This window comes from Leuresthes tenuis, unplaced genomic scaffold (genome assembly GCF_036924035.1).
Source record: "Leuresthes tenuis unplaced genomic scaffold, fLeuTen1.0.hap1 SCAF_6, whole genome shotgun sequence".
Classification (NCBI taxonomy): domain Eukaryota; kingdom Metazoa; phylum Chordata; class Actinopteri; order Atheriniformes; family Atherinopsidae; genus Leuresthes; species Leuresthes tenuis.
The window spans coordinates 37,440,670-37,464,109 of record NW_027325360.1 but is presented as its reverse complement, the minus strand read 5'-3'; the positions used below and the strand labels follow the sequence as shown (position 1 = coordinate 37,464,109).

The following is a 23,440-nucleotide window of genomic DNA, read 5'->3' as shown; positions in this document are numbered from 1 at the left end:
TTCATGTATTTAAGATAGAGCAGTTACAGATCAAACTATCCCTGGTTCATGTTTTTGTTTCATCTTGGATCACTGTTGGTAATCTCTGCTGAGCTCTACTCAGTTCACACCATTATGAGTAAGTCATAATCTTGATACAACATGGTGTATGCAATTAATGTATTCTGATTCATTTATTTGTTACTCTGAGCGGTACAATCTGTGTTAGGGGTTGTATATCTAGGACTGAGGCCATTACCTGTGGAAATAATCATACCATCACCACAGCTAATTCAAATTAAGATTATTATGAGTGGTTAAAAATATGTGCCAAAATAAAACACAATGTTAGATAAATGATAAGGTTATAGATGGACAAAGTGGACAAAAAAGTATAAAAAGGTAGATGACATGATAGAAGGAAAGTAGGCAAGAAGAAGAAAATAAATAGAAGATAAACTATTTCTGTGCTGAAAAGGGTGTGTAACAGCAGTGGTGAAGAAGAATAGTGTAATGTAGAAGAATAATGAGTTATAAGAAGGACCTTTAATCTCACTGATCTTTCACTTGTTGCACCACTGATAAAGAATCATATGTTTGTCCCGTCAATGATGGATGAAGCGTTTAATCTCTGGGCCAGAAATGGAATAGGTACACTATCTGACCTCTACATTGAAAATAAGTTTGCCTCTTTTGCACAGTTACAACAGAAATATGGTCTCCACAAATCACACTTCTACAGATATTTGCAGCTTAGAGGTTTTGTGGCTTCCAACTCCGACTGTTTCTCACTGAGCTCTCTCTTTAAATGTAAGGTTAACATGAAAAAATAATGGGCAGAATTTATACATTACTAAATATACATAACATGAACAGTCTGGATACTTTCTGGAGGGATACCCCCCTCCAAATCACCCCCTTTTTGTGTTCTAATATCTGAATGTACCATATGTTACACCATCTTCTTTTTTCTTTACAAAGCATAAACTTGGTTTCCCTTACAGGTGTGCCCATTGTCCTGTCTCCATATTGTCATTGAAAATTAATTCTTATATACATTGTATTGAGTGGTACTGTGTATTACCAGCAAATGACCGAGCTGCAAGGTACCACCCTGTCCTGTTTTCTTAAATTCCTCTTTACAATGGTGGGCTTGTTATGAGATAGCTGCACTTTAAGTGGGACTGGGATGAAGCTGATATTTACGACTGTGTCTGGGTAACTTCAACTGTGGTTTGGGGAGGGAAGGTAGACTAGATAAAAACAATCAACTATACCCAAAGAGAGATGACGTGACAAGTGGGCAATATAACTGTGTGTTTTTGCCTCAGTGGTCAGAGCAACTCTGTATTCTGTACTGTGTTGTTCTCTCTTGCAAGATATTATTATAAAAGCCTCTTATCTCCTCAGAAGAAAAGAACTGACTCTATGCACTACTAAAATTTCCACCACAATCTTGGCGTCACAAACAGGATCCGTTGACTAGTTGACCTGGACTGGACCGCAGTGCCTGATCAGCTTGGACTAAAATAGGTTTCCAACCTCATACCTCCAAGGCTTTTGGAGAGAGAGGACTGATGGGTCCGTTTCCTGGATACCAGCGCTGGGATAATTTTTACACAATAATCTGAGGCAATGAGATTGCTTTCTATTTTTAATTTGAATAAGAGAGTTTTCCTGGTTGTGTCATTAGTGAGACAGAGATTTCACCGGTAAGTGAAACTTTTGAAGCAGTCCGAAGAAGTGTGACTGAAGCAGTCCGAAGAAGTGTGACTAACGTACTCAGAAGAAGTGTGACTGAAGCAGTCCGAAGTAGTGTGACTGAAGCAGTCCGAAGTAGTGTGACTGAAGCAGTCCGAAGACGTGTGACTAACGTACTCAGAAGAAGTGTGACTGAAGCAGTCCGAAGAAGTGTGACTGACGTACTCAGAAGTGTGACTGAAGCAGTCCAAAGTAGTGTGACTGAAGCAGTCCAAAGTAGTGTGACTGAAGCAGTCCAAAGTAGTGTGACTGAAGCAGTCTGAAGAAGTGTGACTGAAGCAGTCCGAAGAAGTGTGACTGAAGCAGTCCGAAGAAGTGTGACTGAAGCAGTCCGAAGAAGTGTGACTGAAGCAGTCCGAAGAAGTGTGACTGAAGCAGTCCAAAGTAGTGTGACTGAAGCAGTCCAAAGTAGTGTGACTGAAGCAGTCCAAAGTAGTGTGACTGAAGCAGTCCAAAGTAGTGTGACTGAAGCAGTCCAAAGTAGTGTGACTGAAGCAGTCCGAAGAAGTGTGACTGAAGCAGTCCGAAGAAGTGTGACTGAAGCAGTCCGAAGAAGTGTGACTGAAGCAGTCCGAAGAAGTGTGACTGAAGCAGTCCAAAGTAGTGTGACTGAAGCAGTCCGAAGAAGTGTGACTGAAGCAGTCCAAAGTAGTGTGACTGAAGCAGTCTGAAGAAGTGTGACTGAAGCAGTCCGAAGTAGTGTGACTGAAGCAGTCCGAAGTAGTGTGACTGAAGCAGTCCGAAGACGTGTGACTAACGTACTCAGAAGAAGTGTGACTGAAGCAGTCCGAAGAAGTGTGACTGAAGCAGTCCGAAGAAGTGTGACTGACGTACTCAGAAGTGTGACTGAAGCAGTCCAAAGTAGTGTGACTGAAGCAGTCCAAAGTAGTGTGACTGAAGCAGTCCAAAGTAGTGTGACTGAAGCAGTCCAAAGTAGTGTGACTGAAGCAGTCTGAAGAAGTGTGACTGAAGCAGTCCGAAGTAGTGTGACTGAAGCAGTCCGAAGTAATGTGACTGAAGCAGTCCGAAGAAGTGTGACTGAAGCAGTCCGAAGTAATGTGACTGAAGCAGTCCGAAGAAGTGTGACTGAAGCAGTCCGAAGAAGTGTGACTGAAGCAGTCCGAAGAAGTGTGACTGAAGCAGTCCGAAGTAGTGTGACTGAAGCAGTCCGAAGAAGTGTGACTGAAGCAGTCCGAAGTAATGTGACTGAAGCAGTCCGAAGAAGTGTGACTGAAGCAGTCCGAAGAAGTGTGACTGAAGCAGTCCGAAGAAGTGTGACTGAAGCAGTCCGAAGAAGTGTGACTGAAGCAGTCCGAAGAAGTGTGACTGAAGCAGTCCGAAGTAGTGTGACTGAAGCAGTCCGAAGTAGTGTGACTGAAGCAGTCCGAAGAAGTGTGACTAACGTACTCAGAAGAAGTGTGACTGAAGCAGTCCGAAGAAGTGTGACTGAAGCAGTCCGAAGTAGTGTGACTGAAGCAGTCCGAAGAAGTGTGACTGAAGCAGTCCGAAGAAGTGTGACTGAAGCAGTCCGAAGAAGTGTGACTGAAGCAGTCCGAAGAAGTGTGACTGAAGCAGTCCGAAGAAGTGTGACTGAAGCAGTCCGAAGAAGTGTGACTGAAGCAGTCCGAAGTAGTGTGACTGAAGCAGTCCGAAGTAGTGTGACTGAAGCAGTCCGAAGAAGTGTGACTGAAGCAGTCCGAAGAAGTGTGACTGACGTACTCAGAAGAAGTGTGACTAACGTACTCAGAAGAAGTGTGACTGAAGCAGTCCGAAGAAGTGTGACTAATGTACTCAGAAGAAGTGTGACTGAAGCAGTCCGAAGAAGTGTGACTAACGTACTCAGAAGAAGTGTGACTGAAGCAGTCCGAAGAAGTGTGAGTGAAGCAGTCCGAAGAAGTGTGACTGAAGCAGTCCGAAGAAGTGTGACTAACGTACTCAGAAGAAGTGTGACTGAAGCAGTCCGAAGAAGTGTGACTGAAGCAGTCCGAAGAAGTGTGACTGAAGCAGTCCGAAGAAGTGTGACTAATGTACTCAGAAGAAGTGTGAGTACAGATTAAGGTCCTCATTGGAGACGTCCTTTGAGTGAAGGAATATATTCCCCCATTCCAAGTCCGAGAATGGGAAACAGTGTCTGAGACTTTTGACCCTCTTTTGAGCATGATGAAATGAAAAAGAAATATGGTTTAGAGAGTTTTAAATGGACTAGTTATTGGATAGAAAATTGGGGTTTTCCACCTGATGGTTCCGATGGTTATTCTCAGAAATAAGAAAAGCAGAAGAAAAGTTTTTTGCAAATATGAGAGAGATAACTCGGAAAAAGAAAATGAAGTTTAAATATTGGGAACAGTTGGAAGAATGTAAGAAAGGTATATAATGTTGGAAAAAGGAAAAGTGAATTAAGAGAAAGAAATAAAAATGCTAAACAAATGCCAGGACGGAATGATGATAACAATTTAGTATGTAGACGAAAAGATCATTTATCTCTGACTAAGACTGAATCTTCTTCTAAACCACCACAGTACACAGTTAGTATGGCTTATCAGGTCACACACACTTGAGATTGCATCTAAGCATACACACAGTTGGTATGACTAATCAGAGGATGTATCTAGGAACCTTTTATCACTACAGTTTTCACACCATGCCACAAAGGGATTGACCTGTTCCCTGTACTCCGCCTCTTGTCCATCACTGATACACCCAATAACTGCAGAGTTATCAGTATTTCTGGAGGTGACAACACTCTGAGGTGTACACAGTGAAATGGTGAAAGTACAGTCCCCTAAGGTACTCCTATGCTGCTGACCACCTTCACAGACACACAACCCTTTAGTCTCACAAATTGCAGTCAAGTAGTGGATAATTCATGTGGTTGTGGAGGCATCCATCCGTATTTTCAGGAGCTTCTTCAACATTGCAGGTTATTCAAAATAAACCCAAAAAAATGGACCATCAGTGAATAATTCCTTAAATTCAACAATTAACTTTCTAAGAACCTCCTGATCCCTATAATCCCTAAATAGACCAGTGAGCAGTGCTGACCATGTCATTGGGGTCATCAGATGGGAACCTCCTTTCATCAGTGTTTCCATTAGTTGGGCCCACAACACCTCCAGAAGGCTAGATATTGATCACTATCTTGTCCCAGAGTCACTCCCCCAATGCCAGCAATCACTGCTCCTCACACCAAACCAATCATCTCTTCTTCCACAAGCAGTATTATTATCAGCCCAGCCTCTCACCAACTGCACACTAGTCATAGCGGGGTGGGGATACAAACCCTGGTTCAGCTAGGGGTTAGAAATAGAAGCAGTAAAGATAAGTAGGAATGGGATTCAAACTCTGGTTCGGGTAGGGGGTAATGAAAGTATAGAGGGTGCCAGAGGTGGAGGCAGGACAAGACACACCAGCAGTTTCAGCAGACAAACTCACCTAAACAGTCCTACAATCACTAAGAATGCCAGCTAAAACAAGGCCACACAGGCCAACTGACCTGAAATGGCCGCCTGGTTTCAAAAGGCTCCCACGGGCCACACCCACCACTTAAATATATCCTGGATTTCTTCCTTGCTTCTCCCAAGAGTCTGTTTACCCTAAGTGCTCCCGCCGCTGGGCCCCCAGCTACTATTGCTTCTTCTAATCCAAATCCACTAACTGGACCTTACTGCCTCATCTGACACTACCTTCACTATTTTCCTCACACTCTGTCCACTTACACCCAACTCCCTCAACAATGAGACAACAGACTTTGCAACAAATCCTCTACATCTTACTTCCACTGGACAGATCCTAACTTTCCATCCTCGCTGCTCTGCTTCTGCCCCCAACTCCACATACCTAAGCTTTTTTCTTTCATATGCTTCTGCTACTAATGCCTCCCAAGGAACAGTCGGCTCTATGAAATAGACTTTCATTCTACTCCTAGACCACAAGACTATATCAGGCCTTAGATCTGTAGAGGCTATTTCCTGGGGAACAACAAGCTTTCCTCCTAAATCTACCTGCATCTCCTAATCACAAGCATCCTCTAAGCTGTCTTGCCTCCTTATTGTCTTATTTACTTTCTCCCCCTCTTGAACAAACTGAATTGCCACTATCTTAGACCCTCCTAAATTCACCTGCCTTCATTTATCTTCAATACCTGCAGCTAAGCTTCTTAATACTGTTGCCATATTTACTGGCATTGTGACATACTAATCTTACAACCTGACAAAATAGGCCTTAGAGTTGCAGTACCTGAACATAAAGAATATAATGGGCCTCCATTTATGCAGAGTTTTAGGTTCTGGGGAGTTGGCAATACATCATATGTTGCCCCTATCAAAAATCTAATACTCCTTTTCTCCATACTCCACAGCTCTTTTCAACTAAGCGTTTTCTTCTCTACACCTTCCCAATACAACCACTGTTCCTACTTAGCCTGAGCCACTGCCTTTGTACCCCTTAACATTTTCTCCTGTCTACGAACCTGCTCAACAACTAGCTTTCTCTTCTCCTTGGGACCTGCTCTACTCCACACTGGTTTGCCTGGGCCAAGCCCCAAGACTCCCCGGCCTATTTCAAAAGCTTACAACTCATGGCTGTTTGTCGAGTACTGTCTTATCGACAGTGGATAAATGGATTGAAATTGTGCTTTTCCTGTCTTGGTAACCACTCTCAGTACTTCCCAATGTAGGTGACATCCACATATTTACACACACATTTATACAGCACTTTTTTAGTGGTCTGTTTACAAATTGTGGTCCCTGTAGTCCAGACAAGTTACTCAGTGGTAATCAACATAGACCCTGTAAACACATCAGTGGCACAGTGGGCCCATGCTGGTTCCTTTGGTTTGGACTCGTTGCTCTGTGGTCCACACTTGTCTAGTGTTCCATATCCAAATTACACTAGGCTAATTGTTGTTAAAGTTGTATAAGTAATAATATTAACTGATATTGTGTCTTAGTGGTGGATATCATGGCTCTTAGGTGAGCTATTTTTTCAACTTTTTCAGGGTCGTTAACGTGTTTCCTAATTCTACCAATTTGGGTTATTATCACCTAGTGTATGCTACCAAAGAACATGCACACATCATTACAATTTTGTGCCAATATATTACCATATTACCAGAAACAGTGTAAACGTTATTAAGAAAATAATTATTGATAAGACAAGACTGAATTACAAGAAAGGACACATTAAAAGCTGTATTTGTATTAAATTGTTATATATCCATGGGCAATCAAGTGGTCAAAGTAACCTACATCTTGTTAGTACAGTGGCTGTGGGGTATCAGTAAAGACCATAAACATGCTCCCTTTATTCAAAAAGAAACTCGGAACTTACCACCGCCATCACATCAAAGATGAGGTCAACATTTCTTTTTCCTTTATCCACGGACATTGCTAACTTCACCAGTTAAACTAATATTTCAAGAAATGATACAGTAAAAGGTCCAGTTTCATTAGTCTTTCGAGCTTTGGATACAATGTAAGGTAAATCGTGGCCACTTTGATCAAATAGCAAATTAAACACTAGATAATAGTGTTTCGAAAACAAAAAAGGGAATTGGAGAAGATCATTTGCCAGCGACTTCACTTTTTCTCATAAAGTCACAAAAAGGGAATTTTTTTTCACAAAACTCACTATTTGACTGTACTTTTTTTTCAATGCTTTTACTTGCAATGAATGTTGAGACATGAACTGTTGACTCATGTTAAACATGAAATTAAAAAACATGGGCTAATTTAGGATGGGTTCTTTTGGCGCTAATAAAACAATGGGAAAGTATTTTTTGCTATGGGGAAGAATCGATAATTGTCCAGTGAAAACCATATATCTCCAAAAAAGTCAGCTTTTAAAGAGCACAGAAGCTTACATAGCAAGAGGGGAACTAACTGTGACACAGTTGGATAATAATTGGTCAAAACAACGTAGCTGTATGATTATAGATCCAAGCAACAAAAGTGCATGTTGACTGGCTAAGAATACCCAAAATCTGAACACACAATAAACATCAGGAACAGTTGAGACAGTTCTTTCTATTAACATGTAGTGACAGTGAAGCCTGGGGCTTTTATGTATCTTTCACAGGACTTATAATGTTATTTTCACTTTTCTGCCAATTGCTTGCAATTCATTAAGTGTTTCAGTGTTCCTATCTGAACTGCGAATGCAACCAAATAGAAAACCTTCATAGAATGTTTTTTTTTCAGGGGAGCTCCCCATCCCCATAGCAGTTTGGTATACCCATACATACCAAGTGGTCTGACAGTGACCAGTTACATACAAACAAGCCCACAATCTTGACTTATCACTGTTTATCAGTGTTTGTTTGTGTCCCAAAAGTTATTTTTGTTGTCTGTAGGAAACGTATATGTCACTCTGCTTTATCACATACATTTTGAGTTGTAGTTGTGTATCTCAAGTCACTTGAAGCTTGTTTCTCCAGTCAAGAATAATTTCTATTGTGCTTAAGCAAAAAACAATAGACTGGGGAATCACTGAAATGGATAAGAACTGCAAACAAACACTCTGAAATCAGGCCAAAGACTGGACACCGGCTTAATATAATGGCCATGCTTGATAAAATACATTCTGCACTGTCTGGTAGCATAACACGGCAGAATGCAGTAAAATAACCAATTCTGAAGAGTCTTCTTACTTGGGTGTGGCACTAAACCGGTGTAGCAGAGTCTATGTGAAATAAGTGATGTTTTAACTCTGGGAAACCCATTAAATTCTTGTTGGATTTATTGACTCACAGACCTGCACACAAGTTTACACAGATCCCCAGAGGCTTCACTCGCCAGGAAAAAGATTGTCCATTTGTGGTTGAGGGAACTTTGGAATTCCTACTCTACTCTACTCCCCAAACCCCAAACATTTAAATATAGAGGAGGACCTTCGGAGCAAAGACTGACCGGATGTGCTCTCCCATCTAAAAAATTTGAAAATCACTGATCCCGTGACAAGACCTATACCTCCTGCCGGAAGGGAAACTCCTAATACTTTTTAAAATCTCTTTGCCATATTCCAAACTTTTTTTATTGAGATTCAGAGCTTCGTTTTTATAGCACTTACAAGATTGTACAAGGTATAATAAGGAACAAATTATTAATTAGAAACATGGGTCATTTTTACATGGAACCACATTGCCATCTAGTGGTCCTAGTCAGAGTATTTAGGCCTAAAGTAATGAGGAATTAATAAGACATCTGAATGGTAACTTCAACTCTTCTTCTTTGTGTTAACAGGATAAGATGACATGCATTTTAGTTCTTTATTCATATGTATAAACTTACAGGCACTCATCTGGATTGAAAATATATTTTAATGTTTTCACCATTAAGAAATCATTACTATTTCAGTTTATCTTGGGGATTGAGAGTATTGTGTTTTTACTTTGTAGATTTAACTTAGGATAGCTTACTTTACAACTTATACACAAACGTAATTGTCCACATAATTTAATATTGTCGTTACAATCTGTCTTGCACGTATACTTACCGCTTTGAAAAAATACCCGTTTTAAGACAAGAGAGTAGAGAAATAAATGTATTCTTAATCTCAAGTTTTAATACTACAATTAAACTTTGAACCAGGCATTTATGCTTCCCAGAAAAAGTCAAAGTCCCCAGTCATCCCCACTGACTGTGAATTATGGAACTACTGCTCAATACCATTGATCATTAAGAATTAAGCCATTGTTAATGGTGTCAAAGATGCAGCATAATCTATAAAATAGTTTTCTACTTGACAAAACATTATCACTGCTGCTAGCTTTCTACTTCAAGACTGGTTTACCCTTAAAATGGTTTGATTTTGTGAAAGAGTTATTTTTGGCATATTATACAACATTATACAAACTGATTGCAGCCTGTATGCTGTTGTTAAAATGTGAATTCTTATGTAAAAATGCCCAATTTGATTCAAATTAGTTGTGTGTAATAATAATTATAATTAGGTGTATGAATGGTTAGAAAGCACGTTATGTAGACTTAAGTTGTTGCTGTATGAGTGTGTCTGAATGTGGCATGTAAGTGTAGTGTTCTGAGTGGTCAGTTAGACTAGAAAAGCAAACAGTCCATTTACCAGTACAATACCCTCAATGGGTCAATTACTTACTAATGTTTTTATCTGCCACAAAGTGATTACAGTACCTTAAAATGTATTTTAAATGCATTTTATGTTACATAGTAAACACGTGTGATTTTTTTTTTCTCAACATAAAATGATTTTAATGCAGAGGTGATTTTTATTTAATTATTTTTGTCAATTGAATTGAAGAGTTCTCACAATCTCACAAGTGTTGGCTTATATTACCAATTCAAAACAGTCAGGTGAACGTACCTATATATTTTTTCTAGACAAAGTGTCTTGCGACTTCAGCCTGAAGCTTTGTCTCTAATGTGACAAGAGCGCATAGACATGCTGAAGGCACAAGAAAGCTGACTGACAGACAAACCATACCATATTCAAGGATCCAGGTAGCAGAATCCGGGAAAGGAGCACTTTGTGTCCACTTCCATGTGCCATCCTAACTCACCAGGAACAGTTAGGGCTACCACAACAACCAAAGTAGGATCTGTCCTCCCCCTTTTCAATGTTGATTGTTGTCTGGAGATGGCTTTTTGTTTTACAAATGGAAAATGATATATTTACAAATACACATATATTTGTAAAAACCAACACACAAATTACAAATAGGAAAGTTGTATTTGTGGATAGCAAAATACGTGTGCAAGCCATATTTGTAGATCATCCTCTGTGCTTTTGAAGTTATTTTTGAGACAAATTTAAGCCCATAAAGGAAAGGGGAGGCTTAAGAAAACTCCCAGGTCATATATCTGCACACACATCAATCCAAAAAAAACCCCACCAACACAGAGGTTGCCTGTCTGCCTCTGTCTCATTCTACTCCTCTCCCCTCTTTGGTCAATGAAGCCAACTGATGAGTAGTAGCCATTTCTTCCCTTTACACAACTGAGGCATCTCATAGAGGAAATGTCTTCCATATGCTCCAACAAGATCCAAAGCTTAATCATTGTTGGCTTTCATTCAAACACACCCATGAACATCTGATCAGTAATACATTCAGTGATGATGTTTTTTCCTATTCCATATACAGTCTTGCAGTACAATATCCAGACAATAGCATCATTTAGCAAAAACAAAATAAACAATCTCTAGATGCCTATGCTTTACATAAGCAGGTGGGAAAATAATGTAATAATGGAGTGTAGAGTAAACCAAAGACGTATAGTTATTGTAAAATTCAATAGAAATGTTTTAATGAAAATAATATATTTGTCAAAGAACAAAGTCAACTGAAAATAGGTGAAAATAAAATGCCATTTAATTTATTTTTCTTTAAGTGCTTTATATTGGAAACTGTGACATATTTTGTTTAAGCATATAAACGATATGACTGCATTATTATTCAATATTATTCATGTGTCCAGTAATTTAATCTTACCATAATAATGTCAACCATCATCAGTTTTTGAGTTGAATAGATCAAAACTATTGACAAAATGGCCATCAATCACAACATCCCAAAACCAGTGGATATAGTTATATTTAGTTTGCCTATAAGAATCTGTAACAAAAATAGATAAATCAAAATCTGTTTGTAAAAGTAAAAATACACATATCTGTTTCGTGAATGGCTACATTTACTATGATTTCAAAGCGAGAAAATGAGCTTTTCTTTGGAAAGTAAAATGGAGGTTAAAGAATAAAATTCTCTGTGACTTTTCTTTTTCTTTCTCTTGACTTTTGTAAGGGCTACAATCAAGATGAGAATCAGACAAAGACGCACCACCATGTACTTCAGATAGAGCAAGAGATTTAAATAGTGCAGTGCAATAGAATGTGAAATTATATATGAACATATGTCTTCCTTGGTAAAGTTCCAGCTTTCACAATTTCTTTTTTCAAAAGAAAAAAATTGGAATCCTGACACTTCAGCGACATCAATGTTTTGTGTTTTACTGGACAGTGAGTTTTCTCTTTCTTGTTTCTGCACAACTGTGCTGTATCACAGACATTATTACAGTTGGCACCAGTGGTGCCTGCCATTGGTTTAGGGGTTGCTGTGGCCATTTCCAAAGCAAAGGGACAAACTGACTCTTATCAAAATCATACCAACATGCCTGTTGCTGAGGGGTTTCCACTCAAAGCTACATCTGAGAATAAGCTATCCACAGACAGCAAATGGTGTACTAACAGGAGTACAAATACCTATTTATCTGTATACCTTTAGGCACAAAACAGTTATTACAAAATACAAGTGATGGCCTTGTTTATCTTAACATTTCATTAATGTGTATACAACCTCATGACTCCAACCAAAAAACAACATCCAAACTGAGTGTACATTAAAGATTCAGCTGGAGATGTACGCTTTTCACACGTGTTTGAAATAAATGCATGTTCATCAAAATAGCTCAGCATAGAATCCAGGGCCTAATCTTCTCTCTGGCAGGAAGAAATGCAAGGTTAACAGATCAAATTCTCAGCAAAGCTAAACATAAGTGTGGTTATCATTGTAAAATTCCCATCTGAAAAACAAAATCCACAGTCAAACAGATTAAGGCATTCCCAAATAAAGGACAGATAAAGCACAAGCTACAGATATAGTGTGCACACTGCTTTAAGCAAAAGCTTACAGGTTTCAAGGAAGGCCATCCCTGCAATGAACAAGAGCAGAAAGTAATCAAGCAATTACGAGATTTTTGATTTTTTTCAAAGATAATCACGTTTAACATATAGTGTAAGGATAGAAACACAGCAGAGAAGGGTCAGTTACAAAATGTCCATTGGACCTGCACCTGCTTCAATAAGATTAAAGCCAAGTATGTAACTGAGAAAAGTAATCAAAAACAAAAAAAACATTTAATGAACATTTTCATTGGAGAGAGTTCTTGGTCTCGAGCAAGGCTTAATCTATGTCACTATTTAACTATTATTTTAGAGTTTCTATTGCAATCTACAAGCAAAGTTTAGCACTTTATAATGTGCTAAAGTACTGCAAACCCTACTTCATTTACCGGTAGTGCAACCATCCAATGGCAGCTGACAAGCTACATTAACTATGTTATAATACCGCAGGTTCATATAACTGTTTCCCCTTAACTTACATGTTGTGATAGCAGAGCCCCACTCACCTTCACATCTCTCCCTAAAGAAAACTGGACAACATGCTGAAGTGATTTGTCAGAATGTGTGTACATGCATATTTAAATGTGCTAGGTGCAAATGCATGACTGTAGCTGTGTGCACTATACATGAGCCATCTGTTATCTACCCTTACCACACTGCACAACCCATCAATGTTGCATAGCACTGATAAGATGTCCAGACCGCTTCTGTAATGGCCTCCATCCACCACCCAGCCCTTCAATTATGGTTATCATGCAAGTCTGCTGAGCTCCAATTCAATCAGGCCTGTCATGGCTGCTCCCATCGACACATACACAGGATAAGCTTCTCCAGCATACAGGCCATGAAAACCTGTTAATAACCAACACCTCTACACTCAGCTCAGCTTACCTCACTCGTATACATGCACAAACACACACATGCACTCACATAGTTTATGAATACAAATGGAATGAATACAAATAGGCAGCCTTTAGCCTTTTTGTTGCAATTCTTGTGCATTCTAGGAGCAAATGTTTATAGTTTACTACACATTATGAGTTTTTTTAAACAGTATTTCAGCATTTTGAAATATTCCATGTAGTTTGTGGAAATGTTGACAGATCTGTAAAAAGCACTGGCCTTACTCTCGTAAGTAGTATGAGTAGTATGAGGATTCAGCTCCAGCATGCTAACCTCAGATAAAAGGAAGGCTATGGAAATGAATGGAGAGACATCAGCTGTACTACTTCATCATGAGTATTTCATTCTAATGAAGTAACACTATAACCAATGCAATACTGTGCATAAGTGCATTGTTTTAACTGTGTAGCACCACCAGAAAGCTAAAGCTGCCTGCAAGTTATGAGTACAAAAGTCTTTGCACAACACCGTGGTGCATATACAGTTATGGGTTTCCCTTTCAGGGCGCAAAATTAGAGGAGACTGAAATAATTCAAACACATAACTTTGCATTGCGTGTTTCACTGTGCTATTTTTCCTTACAGCAGAAAAAAAACATGTCTTAATTTTGTAAAAGCTGTGATTTTTGCTACATATAGGACACACTTGTGCTGTGCAAAACTGGTGGGAGGAGAAAGTGTCCGAGATTCCCTGCTATGGTAAGTTTAATCATAATACCACAATTTGCTGACTGCCAAGCCACATTGTTTTTCACATTGATATTTCTTTTTTTTGTGGTATTATGTGAAGTACTTAATATTTTATTTGCATGTAGACCAGTACAACAGTCTCCATTTAGTGAAATGGGGAATTCTTCCAGGGGAGCTAAGCTAACTGCTGTTAAAAAGAGGGGTAGGAGAGCGTTGTTGCCACATAAAACTTAAACCTAATGAACTTAAAGCAGATTAAGCAGGTATCCATTGAATGGTGTTATGGTGTTTTTCCCTCTTTTCTGTCTTCTCAAACCCCAGCTGGTCGAGGCGGATGGCCACCCTTCCTGGGTCTGGTTCTGCCAGAGGTTTCTTCCTGGTTCTGGTTCTGCCAGAGGTTTCTTCCTGTTAAAGGGAGTCGTTCCTTTCCACAGTCCCTCAGGCTCAGGACGGGAGATTGGACTGAAGACAAGTTTCAGTGAAATCTGTTGGTTTCCTAAACTAGGATTTTGTTTTTGAATTGGCTCTATATGAATTAATTGGATTATTTTGAAATTAATTAATTGGATTTCATTGGATTATGATTACAATGAATTGAATTCCAATTGGCTTGAATTGGACTATATTACTTAAGTGCCTTGAGATGACTATTGTTGTAATCTGGCGCTGAGGGTGAACTTTTACATCCATTAACTTTTGTATCAGTTGGTTTCTGTTTATGAGGTTTAGCTGGTTTTAGATGGCAGACATGAACATTTCTCCCGTTTCTTTTTTGAGCAGATTTCCACATCAATTTCAAATCCTCCCTGCTTCTCCAAATTAAGAGCACACTGACCACCGTCTACTGCAGGTAAGAAGCTGACAAATAATAAGCGCTTCACACAACCCTGCTTCAATTAACCCTTCAACTGAAGTATCTTATTTGTGTTTGTTTCGTTTTAATGGACAGACCATAACTTTTGTAGCTGGGATGTTATCTTTCCTGTTTTCAGCCGTGTTATCCCCAGGTGCAGAGGAAAAAGCTTGTACAAATGTCAAAGAGGCAGCTACGTATCACAGGTTTACATTCACATGCCCTCATTTTCTGGACTACTAGTTGTTTCTATTTCCCATGGGTGGACAGTTGGCTGCTTTAATAGCCAGATGTTAGGTAATTCCAATTGTTTTGGGGTTTTTTTTCTTGTCATTGTTACTTGACACATGTTAGATATTGGTCACTCTCCCTCACTTATGTCTGCTGTCAAATCCAAAGCCACACATCTATTCAACAAAGCAAAACCAATAAAGTATTTTTTTACGTGAGCCTAAGAGCGCATGGTAAATATTCTAACTGAACAGTTAATCAGGTTCCAGCTACTATGTCCTGTGTTGTAGCAACAAGAAATAAGCTGCACCTTGTTGCTGAATTACAGGATCTTGATTATTGATAAATGTGCTTGTTTGCGACTCTACACTGATTTGTGCTGCTCCTGGTAGACTGCTTTGGTAATTATTGAAATTAGCTTTGTTGATTGTCCATTGTCCATGGATCAGCACAGTCTCAGACTGTCACCTGCAGAACTGGGCACTCCCATTAATGTTAACTGTGATTTGTTACATCAAGTTTATGATTAAGATTAAGAGAATTTATTATTCAATGCACAGTTGTACACTGTACACAAGCCACAGTTCTCACCCCGGTCCAGATAATAAAATAACTAAATAAGTCATGCACTTATCAAAAAAAAAAAGACAAATTAAGGGACGACTGATAGGGCTATAAACAGAGACGTGGGGCATATTATAAATGTGAGCACTGCACATATATACAATGTGAGAAATTAGAAAAATATTGCACAAATGTTTATTGCACCTGGCCCATGGCTGAAACGACACATGATAGTGTCACATATTTGCATTTAACAGGGCTATGGCCCTGTTGTAAAAACTGTCTATTTGTTCGTGTTTCAAACACCCGGAAACGTCTGCAGCTGAAACACCCGGTGTCCTGGGTGTGTGCTGTCCCTCAAAATGCTGCGTGCCCTCCTATTTACCTGAAGCTGCATTTAAAGCTTGTATCAGTTGGACGGAGTTAAATGCACTGTAGCCTCAAACAGACATTCTAAAGTTCTGTGTTAAAGTCAAATCTAATTTATTTTTGAGGCACATTTTAAAACAACTGCCTGATGACCAAAGTGCTGTACATTAAAAAACAATTAAGGATCCTAAAAACTCATGTAAAGGACAAAAACTAAAAGCAATAAAATAAGGGGGAAAAAAACAATTAAAAAACTTATCAAAATAAATGACAGGCGATACAAATAAAAACTATTTTATGGTCACTGAATATACTGCTGTGGATGCATATGTAGACACACAAAAAGGGTGTACGAGTCCGCATTATTCAAGAAAAACGGACTCATTCTGTGGTTGGCATTTATTACATATTCCAGTGACTGCTTTCCCTTGTTTTCAACTAATGGGAACAATGCCTCAGCAACTCTCAGTAACTTCCAGTGGGAGGGGCAGGGGCATTAATGAGGGGTTTGGGAATTAGTCGATAGTCTGTTTATCACAGTGAGGTTCCTGACAAAAGCCCAAGATGGTCCAAAGAAATCTGTAGCATTATGTAAGACAGGCTGGGCAGCTCCCTGCTGAGACCAGTCGTCTCTGAGGGACCATCTGCAGCGTAACAGCGTCCTTCTTCATTACTCTCACCCTTCCCCACCAGACTTCTCTGTTCCCCATCTCCCTTCACGCCAAAACTGGCTTTCTCATCAAGTACCAAGGGATCTTGTCTGTTTACACCATAGACAATGTACAAAGGCTTTCCAGCTTAAAAACAACATCTATATAAAGTTAGCAAATGTTCATAGCTTTTGTTTATAGGACTTATTACCAGACAAAATAGGTTTTATTAGTGATATTATACTGACCAAAAAATACGCTCATTTGCAACATAAAAAAAATGCAATTTACACATGAAATTGATGGAACATGACATCTTCCAAAGCAGTGGGGCTGTGTGCCTTTAAATTACGAAAGGCTTCTGAAACTAAATTTTACAGAAATAAACTGTCAATCAAAACTGAGGTCAATGCATGGGCACAAACCTTTGCTGACGTGATATAATATTCCTAGCCCCATGAATCTAGAATCCAGAATGTTGTAGTAAATTCAATCAAAAATGTTGTTGTCGTCAACTATTAATATCCCGCATGGTGAGGGACAGTGCAATGAAGCGCTCAGGCAAGCTAAATAAATAGTTGACTAAAAGAAAATGATACATTTTACACAACAGTGAATAGTATTGGATTAAAGTAGAGGAATACTTAGTTATCAAAATGATGCATAACAGGCTAAACATCCAGCTTCTACTGTTTAGTTGGAGGAATACAAATGCATGAGCCTAACATAAAGGTTGGAAATGTCCTCAGTGAGCTCATACATGTGGTCAAAATGTATCTGACATGTTACAGGACATGTAATGCGATAATCTTAACATTATATGTTTATTTCTTTGTATTAGGTTGAGTGAAGCCCTTTTAGAAGCATTTTGAGATGCATTATGATGACATCATCAGTCAACCAACAGACACCAACACTGAAAGAGTCCATCTCACAAGAATGAAACACATCTCTTCTCATCAGTTCATTAAAAAGTCAAATTTGTTATTAATGGAAACATGTATGGTTTTATTTGTAAATGTGTGATAGAGAACCAAGACAGACTTCCCTGAAATCCTCTTTTGCCGTCATTTCTGTACTGTGTGCTTTGATTTCTCCCTGGTTTTCAGTCCATCTGATGCAGACAATGCAACCTTATCAAGACTCTGTTTATTCAGGAAGGACTAAACACCCTGTCATCTGGATTGCTTGCCTCTGCTGATCATTAGAAATTCAACACATACACACATGCACACAGAAAAGCTCTCCCCTTCCCTCTTTAATTGCTGCTGCCCATAAGCTCTGTCAGTTAGTAGCTGTAGAAGCCATTAGGCCAGTGCTACTCACCCTGTTAGGACCACCACAAAGTCCATTACATTCCAGCCATTTCGTAGGTAGGAGCCTTTGTGAAATGCAAAGCCCAGGGCAATAATCTTGATGCCAGCCTCAAAACAAAATATTCCAATAAAGTAGGGCTCAGTGTCGTCCTGTCAGGAAGAAGGAAAGTAGTGTAAGAAGGATTCATGAAAGGACAAACTTTGATCCCTTTTTATTGAAAAGATGTCAGACACTTCCTATTATTCAGTAAAATGAAGTGTCCTCAAGATTAACTTCAATGGCTCTGATATGTCAGTGTGCAGGTCTGGAAGCTCAAGTGTTTCATCCCATCCAGTGCTGTACCACAGAACTACCACACTGAAGTCATGTCACCTTTTTTCTGTCTTAGTAGCACCTTACAGATTGGAAAATGTTTTGTGTTAAACATGCTGAGTATCTAATTGGGTGATAAATGCATTTTAAGATTTGGTATATTTGATTGCCTTGAGGGCAGCAAAACAAATGGAAATATGAACCTCGTTTTGGATTCATGGAAAATATAACAGATCAGTTGATACACAGAATATGATAAATCCAAATCATCAATCAAATCCAAACATGAAAGTACTTATTTTGGAGTCTGGCAGGAATTTTCTGAGCACTATCACCAAATCAGCAACTAGTTTATGATAGTCTGATTTTGTATAAGAAATTTTCTGTTCAAATATACATCATACAAGCAAAAATATATGATGTTGCAACCACAAGTTCAAAAGTCTTAAAACCATTCATGAAAAACTCAAAACTACTTAAAAATTGATTTAACGTGTTTTTGTGGGATTAGAATCCTTACTGGCCCTGGATTTCCTGTTGTCTGGTGTCCTGTAAATATTTCTTTATTAGAGAACATCTGAATCAGACATCAAATGTATACGCACCACTTGGTTTTGTTTAATTGGAATATAATACAACCCCAAAGCTGGGATGCTGTGTAACAAGAAAATAAAAGCAAATTGTAATCATTTTCAGTCTCACACCACTGCGTGCACCCCCCCGGGGGAATGTGTTACAGCTGATTAGGTAAACTTTCAGACGTAAATAGGTTCAGCAATATATAAAAAAACTACATCTACGAATTGTGGAATAGTGTCAGAATAACGTTTCAATAATGATAATAATGTTTTAACAGGATTCTATATATTTTTTTCTGGTTACATAGTGTCCCTGCACTTTTGGAATCGGGGTTGTAGTTATTCTTAAGACAGCCGTGCAGCTGTCTCTGTCGGGTGTCTGATTAGACAGAGGGGCTCACAGCACTTGTTTCTCAAATGGAAAGATGTAACAAGCCAGCTGAGGTGGGGGAGGGCGCAGCAGGGGCAACGTGAGGTAATGATACACAGGGGAGATCAAAGCAGCTCTGCGGGGCTCGACTTAACCTGCGGTCTGGAGGAGAGAGCTTAACACCGAGGAAGAACTCTTATGTCATTTCTCTTTGTTTTGGTAAATAATCTCCATCATTAATGCTACAATCTTTTCAGTGTAACAATTCACTCAAATGTTTGAATCCATCAGCATGTAAAGTAGGGCCTAGAATTTGAAAATACCAGCTGAAGGGTCTGCAGATACTAAGCAAGTTTTCTTTCACAAGCTTGAACATCTCTTATATGGTACCACTTACAGAAGAACGCCAAATACCCTCCAAAGGAGTCAAAAGTGAGACAGCAGGTCATAAGAACAGTTGCATGCTACTGCCACTCTCTGAGAGCTGCACAGACAGAAAGCAATCATGCTTACCAGACGTTCTGACATCGGGGTTTTGTCTGAGGCTGGTAGGTGTTGCTCCAAGGCCAGCACAATGCAGTTTGCTATAATGGTGGCCAGGATCATGTACTCAAATGGAGTGAGAGTGTTAAGGAAAGGTACAGGTTGCTACACATGTTAACATTACAAGACATAGAGGCTCATTAGAACAAATCTTCTGTGCCTCGAGCGATAATGAAATTTAGGGTTCGCGTTCACTTTGCCTTAACGTCAGCTTTTTGACTTGGTTTTGATAATCACAAAGCAGAACTTCCTTCCATCATACCAGGAGACGGTAACATGGAGAGGCAACAGAGCAGAACCCAAGGGAGCAAAGAGATACAGCACACTATGGGCTTACATTTGTCTCAAAAATAACTGCAAATGCACACAGGTGATCCACAAATCCAACTTTCCTACTTGTAACTTGCATGTTGATGTCATTTTCCATTTGAAAATTCTGTTTGTGAATGGTGACTCAGCATTTGTGGATCACCAATCACACGTTCGTATTTTTGAGACATTCATCTCCCAAATCCAAATCCTCACAGATCCACAAACAAATAGCTCGTAATTCACAACGCACCGTCCAGTAGATGGCGCTGTTGTTCACTGATGTATCTACGCCTCAGCTTAAGAACCACTGCAAAATCAAAACCCAATTAATGTTTGTCCAACATTAAGGGGAACAAACCAGCACATGAAGAAATGAAGGCATCACACAAAATAATCGTATGACAACACTTGTGTGCATATACATTAAAATACATCTAAATACAAATAAATGAGTTTCCCACTGTTTAAAAGTATCCAAATCTGCATGAGTTGTACACATAGCTCAACAGGCGGCTCTCGCTGCAAACTGAATCCACTGAACGACACCAGCAACAAGTTTACAGCACTTCAATGTTAAGGACAGCCCGCCGGTTTCTGGGAGTTCAGCAGCCGGGACAGAACCATCTGCACAGCACAGGCCTCAGCCGGACAAGCCCACATACATACAGAACTGTGGCATGAGAGTCCACCGTTTTCCTCAGCTCTAAAGCCTGACCCAATTCCCTCCGTCTGCCCACACCAAACCCAAATGACAGAGCTGGAAACGTGAGTAAAACTCATTTTTAAACTTTTTCAAACACAACTTCAAAGGTTCTATGAAGGCTCTTTTTCTCTCTCTGGCAAAGTATGAAGAAAGATGCATGAATAAAGAAAATAAACCAATTCACTGAACAATGAGCTCTTTATTGCTCCTTTGCGAGTAGCTCTCAGCTTTGGCACAGCTTGCAGCCCATTTCTTAAATCAAAGGCTACAGACCCAACTGTGGAAGTTCATAATCTGGGTAAAAAAACCCAGAATTCTTCTCTCATGATTTGAAAGCCTGATAAGACTGCATAATTCAATTAGTTTGCATATAATGTAACAAATCCTTGTTGGAAATGTATACTGCTGGTAAGCTAGATGGCCAAATCTTTCCCAGGCAGAGTTTCCCTTACACGGACAGAGCAGGAAGGATATGGCCATTCTGTGATCTTTTTGGCATATTTCCGTACAACATTATCTTCGCTGAAGATGAAAAGAGAACGGTTGACTGTGAGGCAGCTCTGTTTGACAGGAATGGGGTTGTAAATAGCCATGGTCCTCGCTCTCTGGGCCATCGTCTGCTTGTATATCCTCTGGCCCCCCGGAGGCCCCGGCTGCCTGCTGGCCCCCCTGCCGGATCCCGCGGTACAGCTGCCGCCATAGCGGCTGGACGGTTCCTCTTCAAAGCGAGCCATTCCGGAGCAGTACGAACCTTGCTGTGTACACCTAAACTAACACCAGCCAGGAAACAGAGAGCAAGCATTACAACACGCTGGCGTACCGCCCCCTGTGAGTGTGTGTGTCGACCACCAACTAAAGAGTCAAACATTCACAATTAAACAAGGAGAGGGGCACTATTTTATCTCAGTGTCCGCCAGACAGTGGTCCCCGCATTCATTTGTTGCTCAAAGTTTACACCATCATACTCCGTGATGCATCATTTTCATGGGTGCTCCTCCTTCGGCTGACTCCCCCAGGCTTCAGAGGCAGAGCTTTACTGGTGGAACGCGGTGATGAAGTCCATGCGAGAGGATGCACCTTGCACCAAAGCCCTTGTTAAACGAGAGATGGAGAAATGAAAAAAGAAAATAAAAAGCTTAGTGCAGGGATAATACCACGATTCGTGTCAATAAGGAGTCGATGCATGTTTTCTGAAAAAAAAATTGCTCAAGAAAGCGCATTACTTCTCACTGAAGGCTCGTGTCCGTCGAGCCTCTCTGCCTGGGTCTGCTAAAGAAAATCACGCCGCCATCACTTTGATGCTTCCTCAATATGACGAACTGTTTCCACGAAGTCGCGTTCGATATGAATGCGGAGACGCCACCACGGCACCTCCTCCATAAACCCCCACGTGACCGACAAGACGCCAACGAGTGTCTCCACCTGAACCCTCCCTGTTTCCATAGCAACAGGGAGGAGAGCAAGAGCCACACCGGAGTCAAAAAGAGGGCTGGCCATAGGGAGTACCGGGAGTTCTCCTCCCCGGCCAGTCCTGGGCCGGCAGTGGCGGACCTTCTTTTTTTTGGTAGGTAAGGACGCATAAGAGGCCCGGTGGTCCCGCCCACACATTTTACAGCCCCCCCCCCCAGGAGATTGGTGGTGGTGACAGCAGGTGTGTGTGCTAACTAACATGTTGTGTCATTCACTAAATGTTCAGAAACGTTGTCAATGAACTTTACTTGACATGTTGGAAAATGATATACTATCCTGATTAATTCACCACTATCTTACGGCGGTGTGGTTTGAGCATGCAGATCTGCTTTTTCACAGTTTTCATAATTACAAATCAGGTCACCAGAGTTAAAGTGTTTCAGTGTATCAATACACTTTCTTCAAGCCCACTGTCCAATTTGTTGAAAGATGCTTTACCTATTTTTCCTGTCAGTGTTTTTGGTTTATTGTCCTTGCTTTTCTTTTTTTGAACACTTATTTATGGAAGTTTTCAGATTAAATGACATCAAATAAGAGACAAGGAGACAATGACCCATTTCACATTATACAGTTAAAAGTAATGAAACTGATTAACTACTATTAAACATCTGCATACATATTGGGGGTGTTCAAACATATTCGTGCTATTTCTCTACTTTTCACGTCCAGGTTTGTGCCCTCTCTCACCAGAGACCCTCAGCCCACCCATCCCAACCCAGCTATGTTTTAACCATCACCCTCAACAATCAACAAGTAACCCCAAATGGCAGAAAGTTTCCTGCTGCGAGGATGGCACACTTCATACAGTCAGGGACGCCACACACTGTTTTACTTCGTTTGTATTTGTCCACTGACAATCCTTCTCCAGTATCCTTAAGAGCAAGTGAGTCATCATTTATTTTATTCAAGCTCCAGAATATCAAGGGGAGTGGTGTTATTAAGGATTACATGTACAGTACATGAACGGACCCAGTTGGCACAGTATCTGCTTGTGGTGGGCCAGTCTGGACCAAAAAGTCCAGGGCAGAATTTTTGTCCCTTCCAGGCCTGGAGCCACATAATGAAGACAGTTTGCAATTCAGGGCTGCCAAGTTTCAGACAATGACAAGAGTGAGACTTTAGAGTCAGAAGTGTTTGGCTTTTTCTTAACATTGATTTATACCTTAAATAACCTCCATGCCAGCTGCTC

The 23,440-nt window shown here is 40.0% G+C and overlaps 1 protein-coding gene across 1 annotated transcript in view; it reads right to left on the bottom strand.

The window, feature by feature from the left end:
- Positions 1-22,125, bottom strand: part of cacna1ba (calcium channel, voltage-dependent, N type, alpha 1B subunit, a) — a 222,977-nt gene extending 200,852 nt beyond the window's left edge. Inside the window, 4 exon segments of the mRNA XM_072387079.1 lie at positions 17,973-18,112; positions 19,737-19,842; positions 21,256-21,872; positions 22,005-22,125. Coding sequence (XP_072243180.1) covers positions 17,973-18,112; positions 19,737-19,842; positions 21,256-21,515 — 506 coding nt within the window. The 5' untranslated portion in view covers positions 21,516-21,872; positions 22,005-22,125.
- Positions 22,126-23,440: the final 1,315 nt, after the last annotated feature.